General features: G+C 41.2%; 1 protein-coding gene across 8 annotated transcripts in view; it reads right to left on the bottom strand.

Annotated features, from left to right (window-relative positions):
• ZC3H12C (zinc finger CCCH-type containing 12C) overlaps positions 1–19,548 on the bottom strand; it is a 48,101-nt gene that overhangs the window by 10,181 nt on the left and 18,372 nt on the right. For 7 of the 8 annotated variants that reach the window (XM_081003496.1, XM_081003501.1, XM_081003498.1 and 4 more), the window contains one exon: positions 8,349–9,112. In XM_081003496.1, coding sequence (XP_080859622.1) covers positions 8,349–9,040 — 692 coding nt within the window. In that variant the 5' untranslated portion in view covers positions 9,041–9,112. Of the gene's footprint in view, positions 1–8,348; positions 9,113–14,218; positions 14,462–19,548 lie in introns of those variants that run through there. The other variant, XM_081003502.1, reaches the window with a different exon arrangement.

The raw sequence follows: 19,548 nt of genomic DNA, 5'->3' as shown, positions 1-19,548 counted from the left end.
TATGATCACATATTTCAATATGGCTAAAATCTGGTTTGGATACTTCCAAACAACTATGCAAGTTTGTCCTAATAAAACCTGGGGTACAGCTATATTAGAGCTATTTATAAATGGGTTGTGGGTTGCCCGATTGAAAACTTGGGAGAATACTGTGCCCTTGGGAAAAATGTCTTGCTAGTACAAAAGAGAGCCAGTGCAGTGTAGTGGTTAGAGTGTTGGACTAGGACCCGCCAAACCAGGGTTTGAATCCTCACTTGGCCACTAAGTTCACAGGGTGACCTTGGGCCAGTCGCTGCCTCTCAGCCTAACCTACCTCATAGGGCTGATGCGAGGATAAAAACAGGGAGAACAATGTGTATCACCTTGAGTTCCTTGGAGGAAAGATGGGGTAGAAATGTGATTAATAGTAAATAAATGAATACTAACATCTTGGGGGCCTTTTTTCCAGAGCCAGCTCACCGGCAGTTTCATATCCCAACAAGATAATTCCTCATTTCCAGGGACGAAATATTTACAAGAGTCTTTCCGTGACCCGGCTGCCATCTTTCACCTCCCTCAAGGAAGAGTGTGGCTTTCCCCTTGACCAGAAGTCAAGGAACAGGCCTTAACAAGTCAAGAGAAAGGGCTGCAGCTCACTGGTACAGCGCACGCATTGAATGAGGAAAGGCCCAGGTTCAGTGGCTTGGAGACTGAAATATACCCGGAGTCGAGAGTTCTGAATCCTATTGTTCTAGGACCAATCAGACTGCTGCATTCTGAATCCTATTGTTCTAGGACCAATCAGACTGCTGCATTTTGGATCCTATTCAACTCAGTACATAACAGAGACTCTTGTCTGAAAACCTGCAGAACCATTGCCAGCCAATATTCAGCTAGATGCAGAACTAGTCTCTGGGTAGAGGTAGCATTTTCAAGAGTAGCTTATATGCACTTTTGTCTTTGGACAGCTCAAAGGGCAAATAATGGAATATATACTCCCTGTGCATGTTTCTGAGAGAAGACTCGCATACCTCAGAACAGCTCCTCTTTGAAGCAGGTGTGCACTTCACAACTCCAATATTTCATATACTTCTTCAGAAACAACCATGCTTACCAGAAGCACACTTCTATCCTCGGAAAGTGAATGTGAGGAGCATCCTTGTGAACAGTGGTTCTTAGGGATTTGAGCGTTTTGGAAAAACAGGAGGATGTAATACACAGAATTCCTTGTTAAGACAACATTCAGCCAGTATATGGAAGACAATCTTACTGGGCTACGAGTGATCACCAAAGAAGGAGGAGGAGGAGGAGGCGGCATAAGTGCTCTGTTCCCTTACAAAGTATTTACTCAGGCTTCAGTTAATTTCTTCTTTCTAGTTTAATGACACATCAGTTTAAATGATCTCACTTTCATATCGTCAAATCTTAGTGCTTCTTAATCCAGGAACACCCTGTTGAATTTCATATTGGTATTTTCTGACTAGCACTTTCTCCTTAATGCATAACTGTTGAAGTCACTTTCTAGTCTTCGCATACAAATTCTGAAGTCGGGAAGAGCGGTGGGATTGAGTTCCTTGATGTGGAGGCCACACATCATTAGAAAAAGTCAGAAGTATATAAAAAGTTATTTATCAAGACAACACCAACAATAAATTCCCAAAAGCAACCATGCTTTAAGTTTGGAAACATCTTTAGTGTATACAGAACAGGGACGTTGTTTTACTCCCTTTGTAAGTTTATTCATTTCAACCAACATATCAGAAAAGAGAACTCAGGAAGCCAATCACTAATAACTGCTAGCAGGATATCTCAAATGTTATTCATGCTACTCTGGCTCTTCAAAAGGAAACTTCCCATTGAAATTATGGGTCCAGAAAAAAGCTGGGATGTGTGCTAACTTTAAAGCACCCGGCCAAAGTAGTTAGAAAGGTACAGCTTAAAATCCTAAAAGATCTGTTCTGAAATGTAGTCTATGATCATCCCAATATGTGCTAATGTATGTCTACTTTATATTGACCATAAAGTTCTCATTTGGGAGGAGTTCAAGCAATATCAGCTATGCAAGACTTCAGCAAACTCCAAAGAATAAGGGACCAAGGTGGCTTTTTTATCATTTGAAGCGGAAGTTTTATTTTCAAGGAATCATCAGATAGTTCTATGCTGGAATACATGGAGCAACTATATCATTTGCACACCAGAGAAGCCTACTAATTACTCCATTCCCATTGGCAAACACCAATAATTTATTATAAACTTTATTCAGATCCACTATTTTTTGGATTTTCACTTTGCTGTGCATTTTCTTTTGGGTTTTATAGTTGCTTCAGGGTTTTAAGGTGCTGATTTGATTTATATGATAATTATAAAGGGTGTTATTTCACTTTACTCAGGGTACACCCATTGAAATTAATGGACCTAACTTAGTCATGTTCATTAATTTCAATGGGTTTACCCTTGAGTAAAACTTAAGTCAACTACCACCTGAATTAATTCCAAACCCTTCTTAAAAATGCTTCATTGTAACGCCTATGGAACCAAAACCATTCCTCCAGAAAACATAGGGCATAACCCAAAACAAAGTCCACATACTTTGAAAGGAATGAACTATTCCTGTAAAGGCTGCATAGTGAGTTTTGGTCCTACGTTTCCTTTATAAAACCCGCTACTTAGTTCTAGCTTTCATAAAGCACAAAACCTAATCTGACTGATACATTATTATGACTGTAAAACAGTGGTTGTCTAGGACATGGGGAGCCACACTGGTGTGGCAGGAAGATTCAAGGACAACCAAAGAAACATCTGAATATTTCAGTGTAGTAAAGGTAAAGGGATCCCTGACCATTAGGTCCAGTCATGGCCGACTCTGGGGTTGCGGCACTCATCTCGCTTTATTGGCCGAGGGAGCCGGCGTACAGCTTCCGGGTCATGTAGCCAACATGACAAAGCCGCTTCTGGCGAACCAGAGCAGTGCACGGAAACGCCATTTACCTTCCCACTGGAGCGGTACCTATTTATCTCCTTGCACTTTGACGTGCTTTCGAACTGCTAGGTTGGCAGGAGCTGGGACCGAGCAACGGGAGCTCACCCCATCGCGGGGATTCGAAACGCCGACCTTCTGATCGGCAAGTCCTAGGCTCTGTGGTTTAACCCACAACGCCACCCATGTCCCAATTTCAGTGTAGTACTGTATAGTATATTACCAACATGGTGTTTTTTTATTTGCAGACTTTTCAAAATGAGAGCAAAAGCATCAAGCGATATTGAGGACAATCCTAGCTGTGATCCAGAATCGTCTTTCAACAGAGTGCTGGAGAGTATCTTGACTATTCTTCTACAGTTCTCCATGCCATGTTGTTGTGAACAAGGATTTCCAACTCTGACAAATATGAAAGATCAGAATTTTTTTTTGTCTCAAATTAGACCTAATATAAATGAGATTAGCCGGCAAAAGCAAGCTCACGCCTCTCATTTGAGTTCGTGTGCATACTTAAGGGACACATGTAAGAGGCTTGTTTATAATTTTATTTTTGGAATGAATATTGTAGCTGCATTGTTTTATACTTCCTGGATGCCCCACGATCACATTGTAAAGCAGTTGTGTTCTCTGTTACCAATCAAGCACTGCAAGGAATTGTTTCTTTTTTGTTTTCCAATGTATTTCTTATCAATAAGAAATGTGGTGTGGGGCGAGCAAATTGTTATTCTGAAAGTGTGGCTCAGAGGGAAAAGTTTGAGAACCACTGCTGAAAAGACTTGCTGGCTTAGAGCTGGAAGTCAAGGCTCTTGCAAAAATCACATCAGTGATGAGTCACCCTCATTCTTTGTATCCAGCAAAATGCACAATTACTTTGAATTCATGCAATTAAGTGTCAGTCATCTGCAGCTGTAAAGAGAAAGTATACCTGAACGGCGAGCAGCTTAGCTCTGAAATATATTGCCACTGATTTTATAACTGTGTTTCCCCCATGACTTGTAGCTATGAGATGTTATGGCAAAGTCACGATTATTTGGGTGGGGGGTGGGGCGGGGAGTTATTCTTTTGGCAGCAATAGTAACAAAAGGCACTTCTCTGTACCCTGAGCTAGGAAAACAAATGTCATGGGGATGTAAAAGTCGATTACTTTAGCCACCAGCAGCTTCTTGGAAATGGGAACATGTCACTTGACATAATTGGATGTACTTTTAAAAACAAGCTTAGCGTGGTTCAGTACTCCGAAGGCAGCTATAAGGTCAGCTCAACGAAAGCCTGATTCCATTAAAGGCAGTGGGGAGTCTGCAATTACCTTCACTAGGATTTTAAGATCAGTTCTTTATCCTTACTATAGGGCTTACTAAAAAAATAATTTGGTTGTATCAGCTTCAGCATTCTGGCTAAATGTCAACTATATAATTACATTCAATTCACATAAAATTGTCCTTTTAGCAGATAAAAGATATTGGGTTATATTCAGGAGTGGTTCTGTATGTTGGAGTACCCAATTTATGCCAGTTATCCTCAACTAGTTAAGCCCCCCTCCCAAGGCTGTTCCGGGGGTGGGGGTGGGGGTAGAGTGCCAAACAGCTTTTCCCAACATGCTGCCCTCAGGTGTTTTAGCTTACAGCTCCCATCAGTCTTGGCTGCAGTATGGCTGATCATCAGATAAGGGAGACTGTAATCCAGGCATCTGAAAAGAACCAAGTTGAAGAAGGATACTCCAGAACATAACGGGAGAGTCACAGTGGAGAGTTACAGCACGTAGGTGGGAGCGGTGGAAACTGGTTGCCCCAACTTGCCAAAGCACTTTCCACCTGGGCAAATCCACCAGTGGATGCCATCCAATATTTCATTTGTGGTTCTTTGAGTCGTTCCAATAAAATAAGAGGCAAGCTAGATCAATTTGGTGGTGGGAGAGGAGGAGTGAAGTTTTCTAGTTATACGTAGCTTTTCAGAAAGAGTGTCAATTAACATTCTGCTTCATCTACCAGATCCTGGAATTCCTTAGGGAACTGTGCATAGTCAAGGCTGCCATGCTACAGGGTGAAGAAACCTGAATTAAGTAACCACAGGTGCTGGGGGGGAACGACATATATGAAACCAGGAGTTGGTGTCTGAACGTTTGGATTCTAAAACACGATATGCTTTGGCATAATGTCTAAATCTACCAGTGTATTATGGGACAAAATTACTATGAGAAGTGCTGTAGGCCAATATACCTGCTTGGGAAGGGTAAAGTAAAGGTAAAGGGACCCCTGACCATTAGGTCCAGTCGTGGCCGACTCTGGGGTTGCGGCGCTCATCTCGCTTTATTGGCCGAGGGAGCTGGCGTACAGCTTCTGGGTCATGTGGCCAGCATGACTAAGCCGCTTCTGGCGAATCAGAGCAGCACATGGAAACGCCGTTTACCTTCCCGCCGGAGCGGTACCTATTTATCTACTGGCACTTTGACGTGCTTTCGAACTGCTAGGTTGGCAGGAGCAGGGACCGAGCAACGGGAGCTCCCCCTGTCGCGGGGATTCGAAACGCCGACCTTCTGATCGGCAAGTCCTAGGTTCTGTGGTTTAACCCACAGTGCCACCCGCGTCCCTTGCTTGGGAAGGGTAGATGGAGATAAATCTCCAAGTTTCCTAAGCTGTCCTCCTTGTGCTAACCTCTTGATGTTCCTTCAGTGTTAGACATGAAGCTGCTGACCTGACCTCAATGCCTCTTTTCCTTCATGCCTTCCTCGCGACAGAAGACACTCTCAAATCTCTCTTCATCTGAGCTGCAAGAGCAAGCATGGCTCAAGCCATCTCCACCTTAGTTAGAAGGAACTGGGGATGTTTCCTATCAACCACATATTGGCCAGTAATAAATGTAGCTTTCCCATTTTACCAAGTCAGAATCTCAGTTTGATTGTCAAGCATGCTCTTCCTGCAGGAACTCTGCACCAAGCTCATCTCTGCTGAGCTTTTAAACGCCAAATAACATCCAAGAAGAATATGGAAACAGTCACAAGCGATTAGTTCAGTACAGTCTAATATAATACTTTGAATACATTATATGTCATAAAAACAGACTGGGGACACTTTTGTGATGTATAAATTGGATCTGCTATATTCATCTATCATCCTATCATCATATTTCCTGACATTTCACATTCTGTTTTCTACATCCCAATAGTGGTATAAGGAGCTTTGTTGAGCCAACATGGTTAGCTCAATATTTATACGTGCACACGTACATTTTCCCTTCTGTATTTGCCCTTGCAGTACTGTTAAAAAGGTAAAGGGACCCCTGACCATTAGGTCCAGTCATGGCCAACTCTGGGGTTGCGGCACTCATCTTGCTTTATTGGCCGAGGGAGCCGGCGTACAGCTTCCAGGTCACGTGGCCAGCATGACTAAGCCGGTTCTGGTGAACCAGAGCAGCGCACGGAAACGGTGTTTACCTTCCCGCTGGAGTGGTACCTATTTATCTACTTGTACTTTGATGTGCTTTCAAACTGCTAGGTTGGCAGGAGCAGGGACCAAGCAATGGGAGCTCACCCCATCGCGGGGATTCGAACCGCCGACCTTCTGATCGGCAAGTCCGCAGCTCTGTGGTTTAACCCACAGCGCCACCTGCGTCCCTACTGAATATCTGCCATTACTTTGGATAATCTTGTGCACGCAAAGAATCTTAGTTCAGTTTTCATTCTACTAAATTTCTGCTCTCACGGTTAAAATACAGAAAACCCCACACGGAACATGAGACAAGTCTGCTGAATCAAGCAAATGGCCCATCTTGCTCAGCATCCTGTTCTCAGAGGGGCCAACCAGATGCCTGTGGGAAGGTCTGCAAAGCTGGACATGAGTGAAACAGCCCTACACCCAACTGCAATTTCCAAACTTGTATTAAGAGACATATTGCCTCTGACGGTGGAGGCAGAACATAGCCATCGTGGCTAGTAAATGTTGATAGCTGATAGCACTGCCCTCTTTGAATTTGCCTGCTCCTCTTTTAAAGCATTCGAGTTGAGAGCAAGTTCATAGCTTAATGTGCACTGTGTACATAATTTCATCTCTCTTAAGTTGTCCAACAGTCAGCTTCATTGAATGCCCAAGAGTTCTAGTGTTGAAACCAAGGGAATCTCTTCCTCAGTTCTGAATACACTTTCCCATGGAAAGGGAAAGCAAGCTCTCATGTACGGCTTTCCAACACAAGGGGGATTCAAAATAACCATCTCAGAGGGAATGCCTACTCTCTATAGTGAAATATAGCTTTCCTTATGCTTTCTCAAGCGGTGTATATCTCCAGCCATTAACCATTCAGGCATTTTTCACAGTGCAACTCTATACATGTCCACCCAGAAGTAAGTTGCGCTGAATTAAATGGGGCCTGCTCCCAAATAAGTGAGAAAATGATTGCAGTTTAAGTCTTGTGAATGTTTTAGAAGCCCTTGGTAGTTCTGGAGGTAGGTTTCTTTTTCTAAATGTGTATAGGATTGAGTTTTATTGCTACTGTTGTGTTTTTGGAAATCTGTGACTAATCTTGTGTGATAACAGTAATGAAATTTTTATTTTTCCCTTCTACAGAACGTGTGTATGGTGTATATGTCTCCTGTGCACTGCTAATAGTATGCTTTGCACCAGGCTTTTGTTTGCTACCGTGAAACTGAAGTTGATGAAGGACTCAATAACCTCTCATATTTTTCAGCAAGTTTTATCGTTGGAATTTTAAACTATTTTTAACAGGTTGTCGCTCAAGTTCATGAAGTAATGGTGCATATTGTGATTTAGCAATGTAAATGTTTGCTTACTATTCTGTTTGCTTCTTACTTGATGGGGGAACTATTTTGAGTGGATTATACTCTACCTATAGGTAAAAGTAAAAAAAGGTAAAGGACCCCTGGATGGATAAGTCCAATCAAAGGCAACTATGGGGTGTGGTGCTCATCTCACTTTCAGGCTGAGGGAGCCAGTGTTTGTCCGCAGACAGCTTTCCGGGTCATGCGGGCAGCATGACTCAACAGCTTCTGGCGCAACGGAACACTGTGATGGAAGCCAGAGCGCATGGAAATATAATTTACTTTCCCGTCACAGTGGTACCTATTTATCTACTTGCACTAGTGTGCTTTCAAACTGCTAGGCTGGCAGTCTACTTATATGCAGGGGTAGCCAAAGCAGTGCAGATGCTAGAATCAGAGCTGGAAGAAGGGACCCGCGTTTGTCAGAGCACCAACTCCTATCAACCCTGGTTAGCATGGCTGATCGTCTGGGATGAGGGGAACTGTAATCCAACACCATTTGGAAAGCACCACATTGGTTATCCCTGATCATGTAACATCACAAGTAACAGAAGGGCAGTAATATGCTCACCTGTTACAACTGAAACCCCAATACACAACGGCTATCATTCCACTGTAACATACCTCATTGCCACATTGCTGCCATCAATAACTATAGGTCTGAGGTTATCACCATCCACTGGCACATCTTCCGGAAGCGGGGAGTCAGATCTCTGAGACTCAACAGAAGATGCTTCTCGCATTATGCTAGCGTTAATGTTACTTACACTCTGATCCGTCTCAGTTTTATTTCCAAGTTTGACAAGTTCTCCCAATATATCATTGATTAAAGCATCAGTACCCAGCTTATTCAGGACAAGTTGAACCTGTTCCTCAGAATAACCTAACTTAAGTGCAAACTCCAGTTTGGTTTGATACTCTTTCACCACGTCAGGAGGTTTCTTCAGTTCTTTAGACCCTATCTGAGCTTCCTCCAGCTTAAGGTCTTGCAAGATTTCATTGCGCTTTAATATATGTGGTTCTAAGCAAGGAGACCTGCACAGTGGTCTGTGAGTCTTAGGTAAGAAGCATGATTCTGGTCCAATTATAGCTGGTCGTTCCAATTCATTATCGGAATTTGTGCTCTCCTCAGAATCACAACTGGAGCTTCCAGTTTCTTCAGAAGTTTCCTTGTTAGCATCCTCCTTCCTAGAGTTAACTTTATCCATGGTAGGTTTCTCTACCACTGACCAAGGTGCAATGGCACTTATTTGCGTCTCAGTGCTGTCCTCATAGAGGTGGCCTAGGTCATGCCTCAAGTGATCCTTCAAGCCCATGAAGCTGCTGCATGTACTTGACTCCACTTTGTTGGTTTTCCTGTATTCCGGGATATAAAGTATCCTGTATTCCTAAAGAAGAAATAATAAAGTTAGAACTAGGGATTTTCTTTCCATTTGGAACTTGTCTTAAGATTTAGATTTTTGCCTTCCTAAAGGGAGATTCAAACCACTCTCTTTTAATCACCTCCTGGTGAGATCTATTTGGAACTCAGCTTTGTGAAAGGTCCAATACATACTTGTATCACAGGCAAATATTAAATTGTCAAGATTCCAAAATGAGTTTGGCCAAACTAGTGCTGGCCTTTGACCCTTGTAAAGGTTTTCAAGCAGATGTCAAGGCCCCAAGTCAATAAAGCTCTTTTGTTTCAACAATATGACAGCTCAGTCATAATGTACTTTAAATCAAGAGGACTCAAAATCCTTACGACATATTACTAGTGAGACAGAATTTACTAAACATTTAGATTATTATAGTGCAGCATAAATGTTCAAATACATATTTATCGGCAAATATGAATTTTCAGTGCTTGTCTGAGTTATTATCAAGTCATATTAATTCCTGTCACACAGTTTTAACTGCCATTACAGGACTGCAAATATGTGACATTCAATGTTTACCACCATTCAGGTTAGGAACTCTGACACACTATATCACTCTCATATATAAATAAGCTGGGAGTCTACCTCACCCACTTTTTCTATTTAGTATTTTCTATAAACCTTCTGATATGGATGCAAATTAAACCAATTTCCAGTGTTCGGCCAAGATTCTTAGGAGCAAAACCCAGGATGTTCATCAATTGTCTGCTCTTAGTTTTTATGGAGTGTTGAAGTTATTTCGAGCATTCATGCTATATTAACTGACAAGATCTAGACTATGGGGCAGGAGAATACAAGAGGCACAAGAGTAGAGCAGGCAAAAACTACAGGTGGAATATCAAGGATGCCCAGTGTTCACAAAATTCCAGATGTCTTAAGCCACAAAGCAAGGAAACAAGACATTTTACCTGTATTTTTTTAAAAAAACTTTGTTTGTTTTTAAGTAAGAATTCTAACACAAAAGCAGAACAATTACCACTGTCAGAAAAATACTGCCTTCCGCAGTAAGTCAACATTTGATGATTTAAACACACCAGGAAGTCTAAACCTACAGCACTTCAAGCAGGGAATATTTGGGAATAAAGCTAAACCAGTGGTTAAGAAGGCTGCAATTCCAAGAGCTGCTCTGAAATCTTCATTTATTTTAGCAAGTAGTCAAGAAAAGGCTTCAACTCTGTACACAAGATGGAACAGGACTGTAGACATCAAGACACCATGTGCCCATCCCACCTGATACAACGGGTGGGATGTTTGAATACACAAGCATCTATGCACGCTGATTGCTTTAAAATGGACCCTGTTTAAAAGTATAATGCCATTTATGTGGCTGAACATTTAGATAAAAGAAGAAATGCTTGAAAGACACCTGTCCCAATCCAGAAATGGCAATAAGTGCAAAGGAAGTTTGGACTTGGTGAATACTCTTCCAGATGAAGTCCCATGTGCTGTGTGGAAAAAATCCTTGTAACCAGAGCTATTGGATATGTGATTATATATATGTGTGTGTGTGTGTGTGTGTGTGTGTGTGTGTGTGTATAGTGTGAGTGAGTGAGAGAGCAAGGGCAACAGCACTTATTCCAGGAACTCCCTCTTCTCCTCAACAGGTGACTAACACTTCCATGCTTGATAGTACCTACCATCTGTTTGGCACAGGAAATCTTCACATACAACAGCCTGTGGATTGAGGCCAATAATAGAGAAGAAATATATTTTTATTATCATAACACAAAGCTGGGAAATGAGTTCCAAAGGATGACATATTTTTAAAGTATAGCCCATCTTCTGAAAACTCAGGATGGGTAACAGTAATTTTTAAACCACCATACATTTCTGTCCCCAAAGGACTCACAATCTATGTAATTTAGAGGATTTTTTTTATGGGGGGGGGGGATCCAAACAGTTATAATTAAAATATTGATTTGGTTAAAATTAACAAGATGCACAATTTGTTCTCATTTCAGAATTCATTTTTACCCCCAATATTTCTTTGTCCCCTCTCCTCTCAAAGTCCTTCATAGGTGCTTCTCACCAGCTTTTAAAAATTAGTTCTAAAAGTTGCATCATGGTGGTTAATAAAGCAAAGTTTTCCATCCTAAATATACAGTTTCTCATTTAAAAAGACAAAAGCATTTTTACTGTCCAATCTGTTTTAATCTTACAAAAATAACTGGTTTCCCCCCCATTTTCTTGGAATTCTTAATTTTGTTTAATGGATGCACAACTGCAGTAATACCTGTTAAGAGGATATCAATGTTAGTAAGCCCTAACAGGCTTGACTTTATAAAAATAACGATCTCCAGGTTCATTCAGACAGTGCTGCAGTACAAATACATGGTGAATTCAGGAAGCAGAGCTGAACAACGCTGTGATTTACTAACTGCTGCAATTCACTCGTAGCCCCATTGCCACTAACAAATCACAACAGTATCCTAATGAAAGAATACAGTTCAAAACCCACACTTTGGCGGCCTTCATAAAACTACCACCAAAAAGTATCTTAAACAAGAAAAACCTATGGAAAGCTATGTTGCTTAGCAACCAGCCTTGCGTTGCTAGGATGCACTCCTTTAACAAGCCATCATGAATGCTAGCAGAGTGCAAGAATAATTTGGTATGAACAAAGCCTACAAAAAAAAGACGGGGACTTAAGTGCGTCTGGTATACCCTCGGAGAACAATGCAGCTGCCAAACCAATCTGGAAGCTCCGACATCATTGTTCCATAAACCCTGCAATCTGCTCTGACTGGAGGAAGTATATTTAATGGGCAACACTTTTAAGATTGGCTGGAAAAAGTTTAGGTTGGCTCATGTATCGCAATAGTAATATACTGAGATAATGGCTCACTCGCCAAACCCATGCGCTGCGAAATGCTTCCTGGGCCCTGAAAATAACATCACCTGGAAGCAACTACCATTGGTTTCCATTGTAACCCATTTAAGGTGTAAGCATTTTTCGTCTGATCCAGAGTAAAGTTAAGAGATGCGGACCAGAAAAGGAAGCCTATTTTAGAAATAAACTTTCACTGGAGTTTTCAGCATTTGGAAACCTTCTAAGAGAATGTGAAATGGCTACTAAATGAGGAAAGAACATGGCATTTACAAATTCAGCCATTGCATACAAGTCATATATCTTCATCCAGGCATTACAAAGAGGGCTTTTTATAATTAACGTGCAACTGTATGCTTAATATACCTCAAAGTCATACTAATAATACATTTGACAACAGAACTAAGGAAATGTAATGGACAACATGCTTGTACTTAGACATTCAAACATTTTTTTGAGGAGATATGTACTGATCAACAGCTAACAAACCAACACAAATAGAAAAGCATAGCATTTTATTCTGACATTAAGAACAACCCCTTTTTGTGCAGCAGAAGGCTGCACATGTTTACTCAGAAGTATGCTCCACTGATTTCAACGGGATTTACTAGGAAGTGCTAAGTATTATAGCCTTAAGGTAGTTATCTATTGAGAGTTCACTGCAAATAAAACAATGATGCCATGGCTTCTATTTCCCAAACAGCAATCCCACTGGTACATCTCTATTCCACAGCTGTGTATTTTATCTCTTCCAAGAAATCTGCAGCTGTAACTTTACACAAGAAATTTGCAGCTGCATCTCCATAAGATGTTAGCCTTTGGAAACAACTTCTGATGCATTATATGATATATAATTACCTCCAATAAAACCTTAAGTCACAAATGAATGCAGTGGGGTCAATTGCCCATATACTGAAAAGCAGGGGAGCACTTGTCCAGTCACATCTTGAAAGTGGCCTTATTGGGATAAACTGAAATCCTGACTTGAATTCACAGGGATGTGCACTAAAATGATTACTTAAAATTTAAGCCCAGTTACCAGGTTTTATCGACATTTTTGCCTCGAGTCAAGAAAGGCAAGTGCTAATCAGTATGTTGGAAAGTAACAACATCAAGTAAGTTCATGGAAATATGTGTCATAACTGCCTGGCTTGTCTATTGCTTTTCAGCAGTAAATGTTCCCACTAATCAACAATGCTAAGAATATTAGTATACTTTAAATGATATGTTTTGCTGGGGAAAGGAGGGATCGCTCAGGTTATGCATTATTAAAATAGCCAAGACATTGTAACAATGCAAATCAAAATAATAAATATGTAATAAATATCTGCTGCACGACTTTATGTATTTAATTACCATTGTATTTCAGAGAGTGATGCAGACAACAGCCCTCACTCTAACAAAGGAAGGATGTCCCGTTGAACAGATTGGTTAATGCTCTAGGGCAACAGATGTCTGCTGGAACTGCAGGAGACCAGCAACTGGTGGCCTGCCCATCTTCTGAAAACTTTCAATAGACTTATGCATATGTTCACACAATAGGGCATTTGGTAGAAATGCAAACCTCTTTTTAACCCTTTCAGGTGTCCCCTCCCAGGAAGATCTCCCCCCCCCCCCTTAGAGGAACTCTGGCATTGGCTCAAAGATTAAAGTGTTAAAAGTGTTCTTCAGCCTAGTGTCTAAGCCCAAAATATAAAACAGGCTGAACAGCAAATCAAAACCACCAGAAAAAATTCAACACACACACAATATATATATATGACACTTACACATACTCTACATCCTCCCTGCACCTTCATGAAGCTGGACTAAATTCTTTGACCATAAAATAATTTATGTTGTTACATGAAGGTTAATTTATCACAAAACCATCCTTTCAACACAGGTAACTGGTGTTCTTCCAGCTGCTCATTTTTACTAAGGATAACGTTTACCGAGTCAGCCAAATGCTACCAAAAAAATAATCAAATTCACTTCTAATGATTTTTTTTTATTGCCCATTAGCTATGTACAAGCTTCTGGTAATGTGTCACTCTTATTTCTCTTACATTTCTTCACTTGAATGAATGAGATTTAAAATAACACATTTTTAAAATGCCATTTTTTTGAAGGGGGGTTGCAGCTTTTACAGCTCCCCCCCCCAAAAAAATCCCTTACACATATTGTGCTTCTTTTATTTAGGAACATACTGATGGGTCAAAAGGAGTAAAAGCGTTTAATCCCTGGCAAAGACAAGTCCAAATACTTACGTTAACTGGAAAGTACAGAGATATTGAGGCGGGCAATTTATTTTTTTTTGCAGCAGGTCCAGAAGCAACTCCTTAACACGATTTCAGCTGCAAACTTCCAGGCAGGCAAGCAGAACAATGAATGGTTGACCAGATGGAATAGCAATGTCTTTGCTTAACCTATTACCGAGCAGAACAGCGACCAATCGGAGGCCGGGAAAGGCTGACAATTAGTTGGCCAGGCAGATGCAAGGAAAAGCCTCCCCACCCTGCGTCAGGTTTGTAGGTTTCTAAGAGAAGCAAGTTGATGTCATTCTCAGGGTCTGCCCCGGGCAGCATGTGTATTAACGAGGGGTGTGCAGCAACAATAGGCCATACAAAAGAGACTAGCAGGCAGCTGCTGTATGAGAGCCAGAGTCATTAGGGAGCAGGCTGCCAACAAGAAACACCTGGCCTGGGCAGACTTCAGCTTTCCCTCATTGTTTCTAATTCACGAAACAAAGAAAGGGAATTATTTTTTATATAGCAAAAGTTGCAAGGTTCGACTAGAAGAGCTCAAAACAAAAAACACAGCCCACGCCGATCATAAAGGACATTTCGCTTCTATTATTGGGTGGGGGGGGGAGCGCAACAGTACCCAGCACAGCGGCACAATTATACCTGCATTCTTCTCCGGCTTAAAAAAGAAAAGGAAAGTAAAAAAGAAAAGTAAAAGTAAAATCAAACAGGCAGTGGGAAAAGCACTCAGAGTATTTATGTGCGGAATTAGTGTTCGATTTCCTGAAGCATTTGTTTGTGTGGTTTCTTGAAAAACCTACATAACTGCAACGCGCATGAGGTTAGGTGCATCCGAGTAGCAATGGAACCAGGAGCTGACAAACGTGAAAACCAAGCGCCATTTTTTGCAGTCTCTATGTTGGGAAATTTCTAACAGCATGTGGAAATAAAGAAACATTCGAGGAGGGGGAGATAATACTACAGTGAGTTTGCTTAGTGGGCTTCATAATGTTTAATGGGTTTTATCCAACAGTGTCCCCTCCAATTTGATCCAGTGGAGGTTTCAGACAGTGGGAGGAGGAAAGAGGCAATTTTTGCTTATTCCCTCTTCCCCTCACACCACCTCCCATGGGTCCCCAAACCTTCTGGAAAAGATGGAGGGGTTGCACAGGGGGCTGCGAGGAGAAGTGGGAATTTGCAAAAATTACCCCCGCCTTTGATGAAGGAAGTACCTTTCGTAAACGGAAGGGCACCGTTGGTTAAAATCCTCTACGCCTGTAAGAGAAATAACAGTCAAAATTCAACATGCTGTTTTGATGTGACCGTCTACTCGTTTTTGACATTTAGAACGTGTGAATCACAAGGGCAATGACAAGTACAGCAACTCCTTCAAGGGGAGTTTTGTTCAAAAGAACCTTGTAGTTTACCCTCCTGCATGGGATTTAAGAACACACTATGCTACAAAGAGATAAATTCTGAAAATTGTAAATAACCTTTTGCTTATTCCTGCAGGCACAGGAGATCAACAGAAAAATAATGATTGGTGCTTAACTGAAAGATAAAATGATTTTTTTTTACTGTGAGGTCCGGGTCATTAAAATCAGCTAAATGTTGAATCATAAAAAATTCAAAATAAAAATATGAATTATTGCATATACAATGCAATGTAATATATGCAACTCTTCCATTTCTTCACAGTTACAGATCTTAAACTTCAGAATCCATTTCTATAGGCTCTGCTGTATGTACTCTCTCTGGTAGTTCACTGGTGGTGGCAGTGAACAAATTCTCAACTAACTAACCAACCAATATATTTTAAATGATCCAGGAAAAGAAAATCGCCCAGATCCTGAGACTGTCATTGACTATTTTGAGGTTTTCAATCAGGAGCAGGAGTCCCCCTCTCTAATTTCTGCCGCTATGGATACAAAGAATAAGAGAATACTACCTCAAACCACAGCAGGAAGCCTGGTCGCTAGCACTGGATTAAGCTTCTTTGCAAACAGCAAATAAAGGCAGTGATCTGAAAAAGCTAATCAGTCCCTGCTGTGGTATTTAGACTACCTCAGTTACTGGTATTGGATAATGTTAAGCGTATTAAAAACATCTGTAGGTGAAATGAGGGATCCCAGTCTGTTTTACCTAGCTGCAAAAACTTTTATAGTCCTACCAGAATCACTGTTCTGGTGTAGCTGTTTCTAGTTGCTTTTCATAGGGCTGCGCACCTCTCCATGTGTGCAGCGTGTGAACAACAGAACAGTTCAACAGTGCTCTTAGAAACTAAAGGAAATGTGTTTTGCACCTGAGAAAATGCAGCATATCCAGTTACAGTGGTGCCTCGCAAAACGAAATTAATTCGTTCTGCGAGTTTTTTCGTCTTGCGAGTTTTTTCGTCTTGCGAAGCATGGTTTCAATTTTTTCAAAAAAATCTTCAAAAACCTCAAAAAAGGCTACCACACCGCGTGCTATGAGTTGCTCCCCGAAGTCAAGTCGCAACTGCACCTCTTCAAGCAATGCACCCTGTATTACTATAACAGTATTAAGAAAAAGGAAACAAACTTGCAAGACGTTTCCGTCTTGCGAAGCAAGCCCATAGGGAAATTCATCTCGCGAAGCAACTCAAAAAACGAAAAACTCTTTCGTCTTGCGAGTTTTTCGTCTTGAGAGGCATTCGTCTTGCGAGGTACCACTGTATTGAGAGGAATTCAATGTCACGGTCTTTTGCTGGTTCCATTACTGAAAGCATTTCTGCTTCTTAGGGGTATCACGGGGTTCTTTCCCGGGCTCATTGTTGTTCAACATCTTTACAAAAGACTTGGATGGAGGAATTGAGGGGATGCTCATCAAAATTTCAGATGACACCAAACAGGGAGGGGTAGCCAATGCCACAGAAGACAGAATCAGGCTTCAATATATCCTTAAGAAATTGGGCCAAAACTAACAAAATTTATTTCAGTGGGTACACATGTAAGGCTCTACATTAAGGAAGGAAGAACCAGATGCACAAATATAAGATGGGGGCCACCTAGATTGCCAATAGTACATGTGAAAAGGATCCAGGGGCCGTAGTAGACATTAAGCTTAACGTGATTCAACAGTGTGATGCAGCAGTAAAAGAAGCTAATACTATTCTAGGCTGCATTCTATCTGCATTGTGTCCAGATCAAGGGAAGTAAGAGTACCACTCTATTCTGCCTTGGTCAGACCACAACTGGAATACTGTGTCCAGTTCAGGGCACCACAATTTAAGAAGGAGATTGACAAGCTGGAATGTGTGCAGAGGAGGGCAAGCAAGATGATCAAGGGTCTGGAAACCAAGCCTTACAAGGAACAGATGAAGGAGCTGGGTATGTTTAGCCTGGAAAAGAAGAGACTGAGAAGAGAGATGACAGTCATGTTCAAAAACTGAAGGGCTGTCACATGGAGGATGAAGCAAACTTGTTTTCTCTTGGACTTGGACCAATGGATTCAAGTTACAAGAAATCAGATTCCGACTAAACATCAGGAAGAGCTTTCTGACAGTACGAGCTGTTCAACAGTGGAACCTCTCCTTCAGGAGGTTGTGGACTCTCCTTTCTTGGGAGTTTTTAAGCAGAGGTTGGATGGCCATCTGTCATGCATGATCTAGTTGAGATCCCTGTATTGCAGAGGGTTGAACTAGATGACTTCCAGGGTCCCTTCCAATTCTATGAATTTGAGTTGTGGGTGCTTGGCGGGGGGGGGGGGCCCTACTGTGCTAGCAGAAGCTCTTACACTGCCCTCTGCTGGTGCACTGGGTCAGTTGAATCTGGGCCACTGTTATTCTTGTGCATATATTTTGTGGTGTTTAAATTTTTGAAAACCACCCTGAGAATTATATTCAAGGGGAGCGAGGGAAGAAGTACTTAAAAGAACATAAAATTGATGAACTGCTTACTGTGGAGTGATGGAAAGGCTGACAGACAAGCATAGTGGTTAGAATGTCAAACTAGGACTTGCGAGAGTGGGTTCAAAACCTTGCTCAGCCCTGAATCACAGTGGTGACCTTGGGTCCGTCACCATCTTCCAGTCTAACCTACCTCACGAGGTTGTTGTGAAGATAAAATGGGGAGGGGGGAGAACCACCTTGAGCTCCTTGAAGGAAAAGCTTGACATAAATATAATGAATAAATCTTTTCAATTGCAAAGACATTTGGGAGTATACTTTAAAAAATAAAATAAAATTAGATTGCATATATATATATATATATATATATATATATATATATATATACACACACACACACACACATATACATACACTACCTCTGGGAGTATACTTAAAGATTCCATGAAATATATTCACACACATTCATCCTTGTTCCGGAGACTAGGCTAACAGTATTGTATACATTGAATACAAAGTTAATCATGTACAGAAATCATTCCTTTTACTATTATTCCACATGTGTGCATATCTGATTCATTGCATCTTACAGATTGAGCTCTAGACCACTGCATCTTAATGTGACAATAAATATATGCATCTTTAAGATGCCACAGGACTCTTGTAAATAGCATTTTGCAGAGATTATGTACCTTTTACAAAAATAAAATATAGCTTTATTTATTTATGCTTGATTTAAGTTACTGGAAATGTTTGTCATGCAACTCTAATAACTACTGGAGTGGTGGTGGTTCTAAAAGCACTTCAGTTACAGGATTCCAAATGCTTCATTCTAAAACAATCTATCCCTGAATATCCATTGTTCACAAGATTATTCTAGTGATGAGCTCCCCTTGATTTACCTTCTAATTAGCATTACTTCTCAAACAAACAAACAAACAAACAAATAAACAGCAGGGTCTGTTTAAGAGCTCGTTAAAAGCCCAGAGAGACAAAGGACCAGGAGATTTCACCCTCTGCCTTCCTGCCCATCCTACCCCAAGCAAATTTACTTTATGAGAGGCAGAAATGACTGGCTAGTAACAGTAGCTTTGCAGACCAATTGTCTGCCTAGAACAGTAGACTTCAAACTTTTCAGACCCAGAACCCACTCTTAACCCAAACATGAATTTGGAGACTCATCTTGGATCAAGGCTGAAGACCAGTGACCTAACCCACTGTTGCCATACAGTGACTCTCATTAGTGTCTTTTGTGCCACAGGCTAATCAATTACCTTTTAAACTAAAGATGGTGGGGACTGAACCTGGGACCTTATGCCTGCGAAGTATGCACCCCACCACTAAGCTATGGTCCCTCTCCAATTCCCTGAACACAAGGCTGCACTGGAAACTGTATTTCCCATTCAGCAATGGACATGCTTGATCCTGCTCTGGAGACTGCTGGCCTTGATGATGAGGCTTATAAGATCTCTCAGGTCATGCCTCCAGT

Source organism: Podarcis pityusensis (assembly GCF_964106645.2).
Source record: "Podarcis pityusensis genome assembly, chromosome: 4".
NCBI lineage: Eukaryota > Metazoa > Chordata > Lepidosauria > Squamata > Lacertidae > Podarcis > Podarcis pityusensis.
The sequence above is the reverse complement of the archived record's forward strand: the minus strand, read 5'-3'. Positions and strand labels throughout refer to the sequence as shown.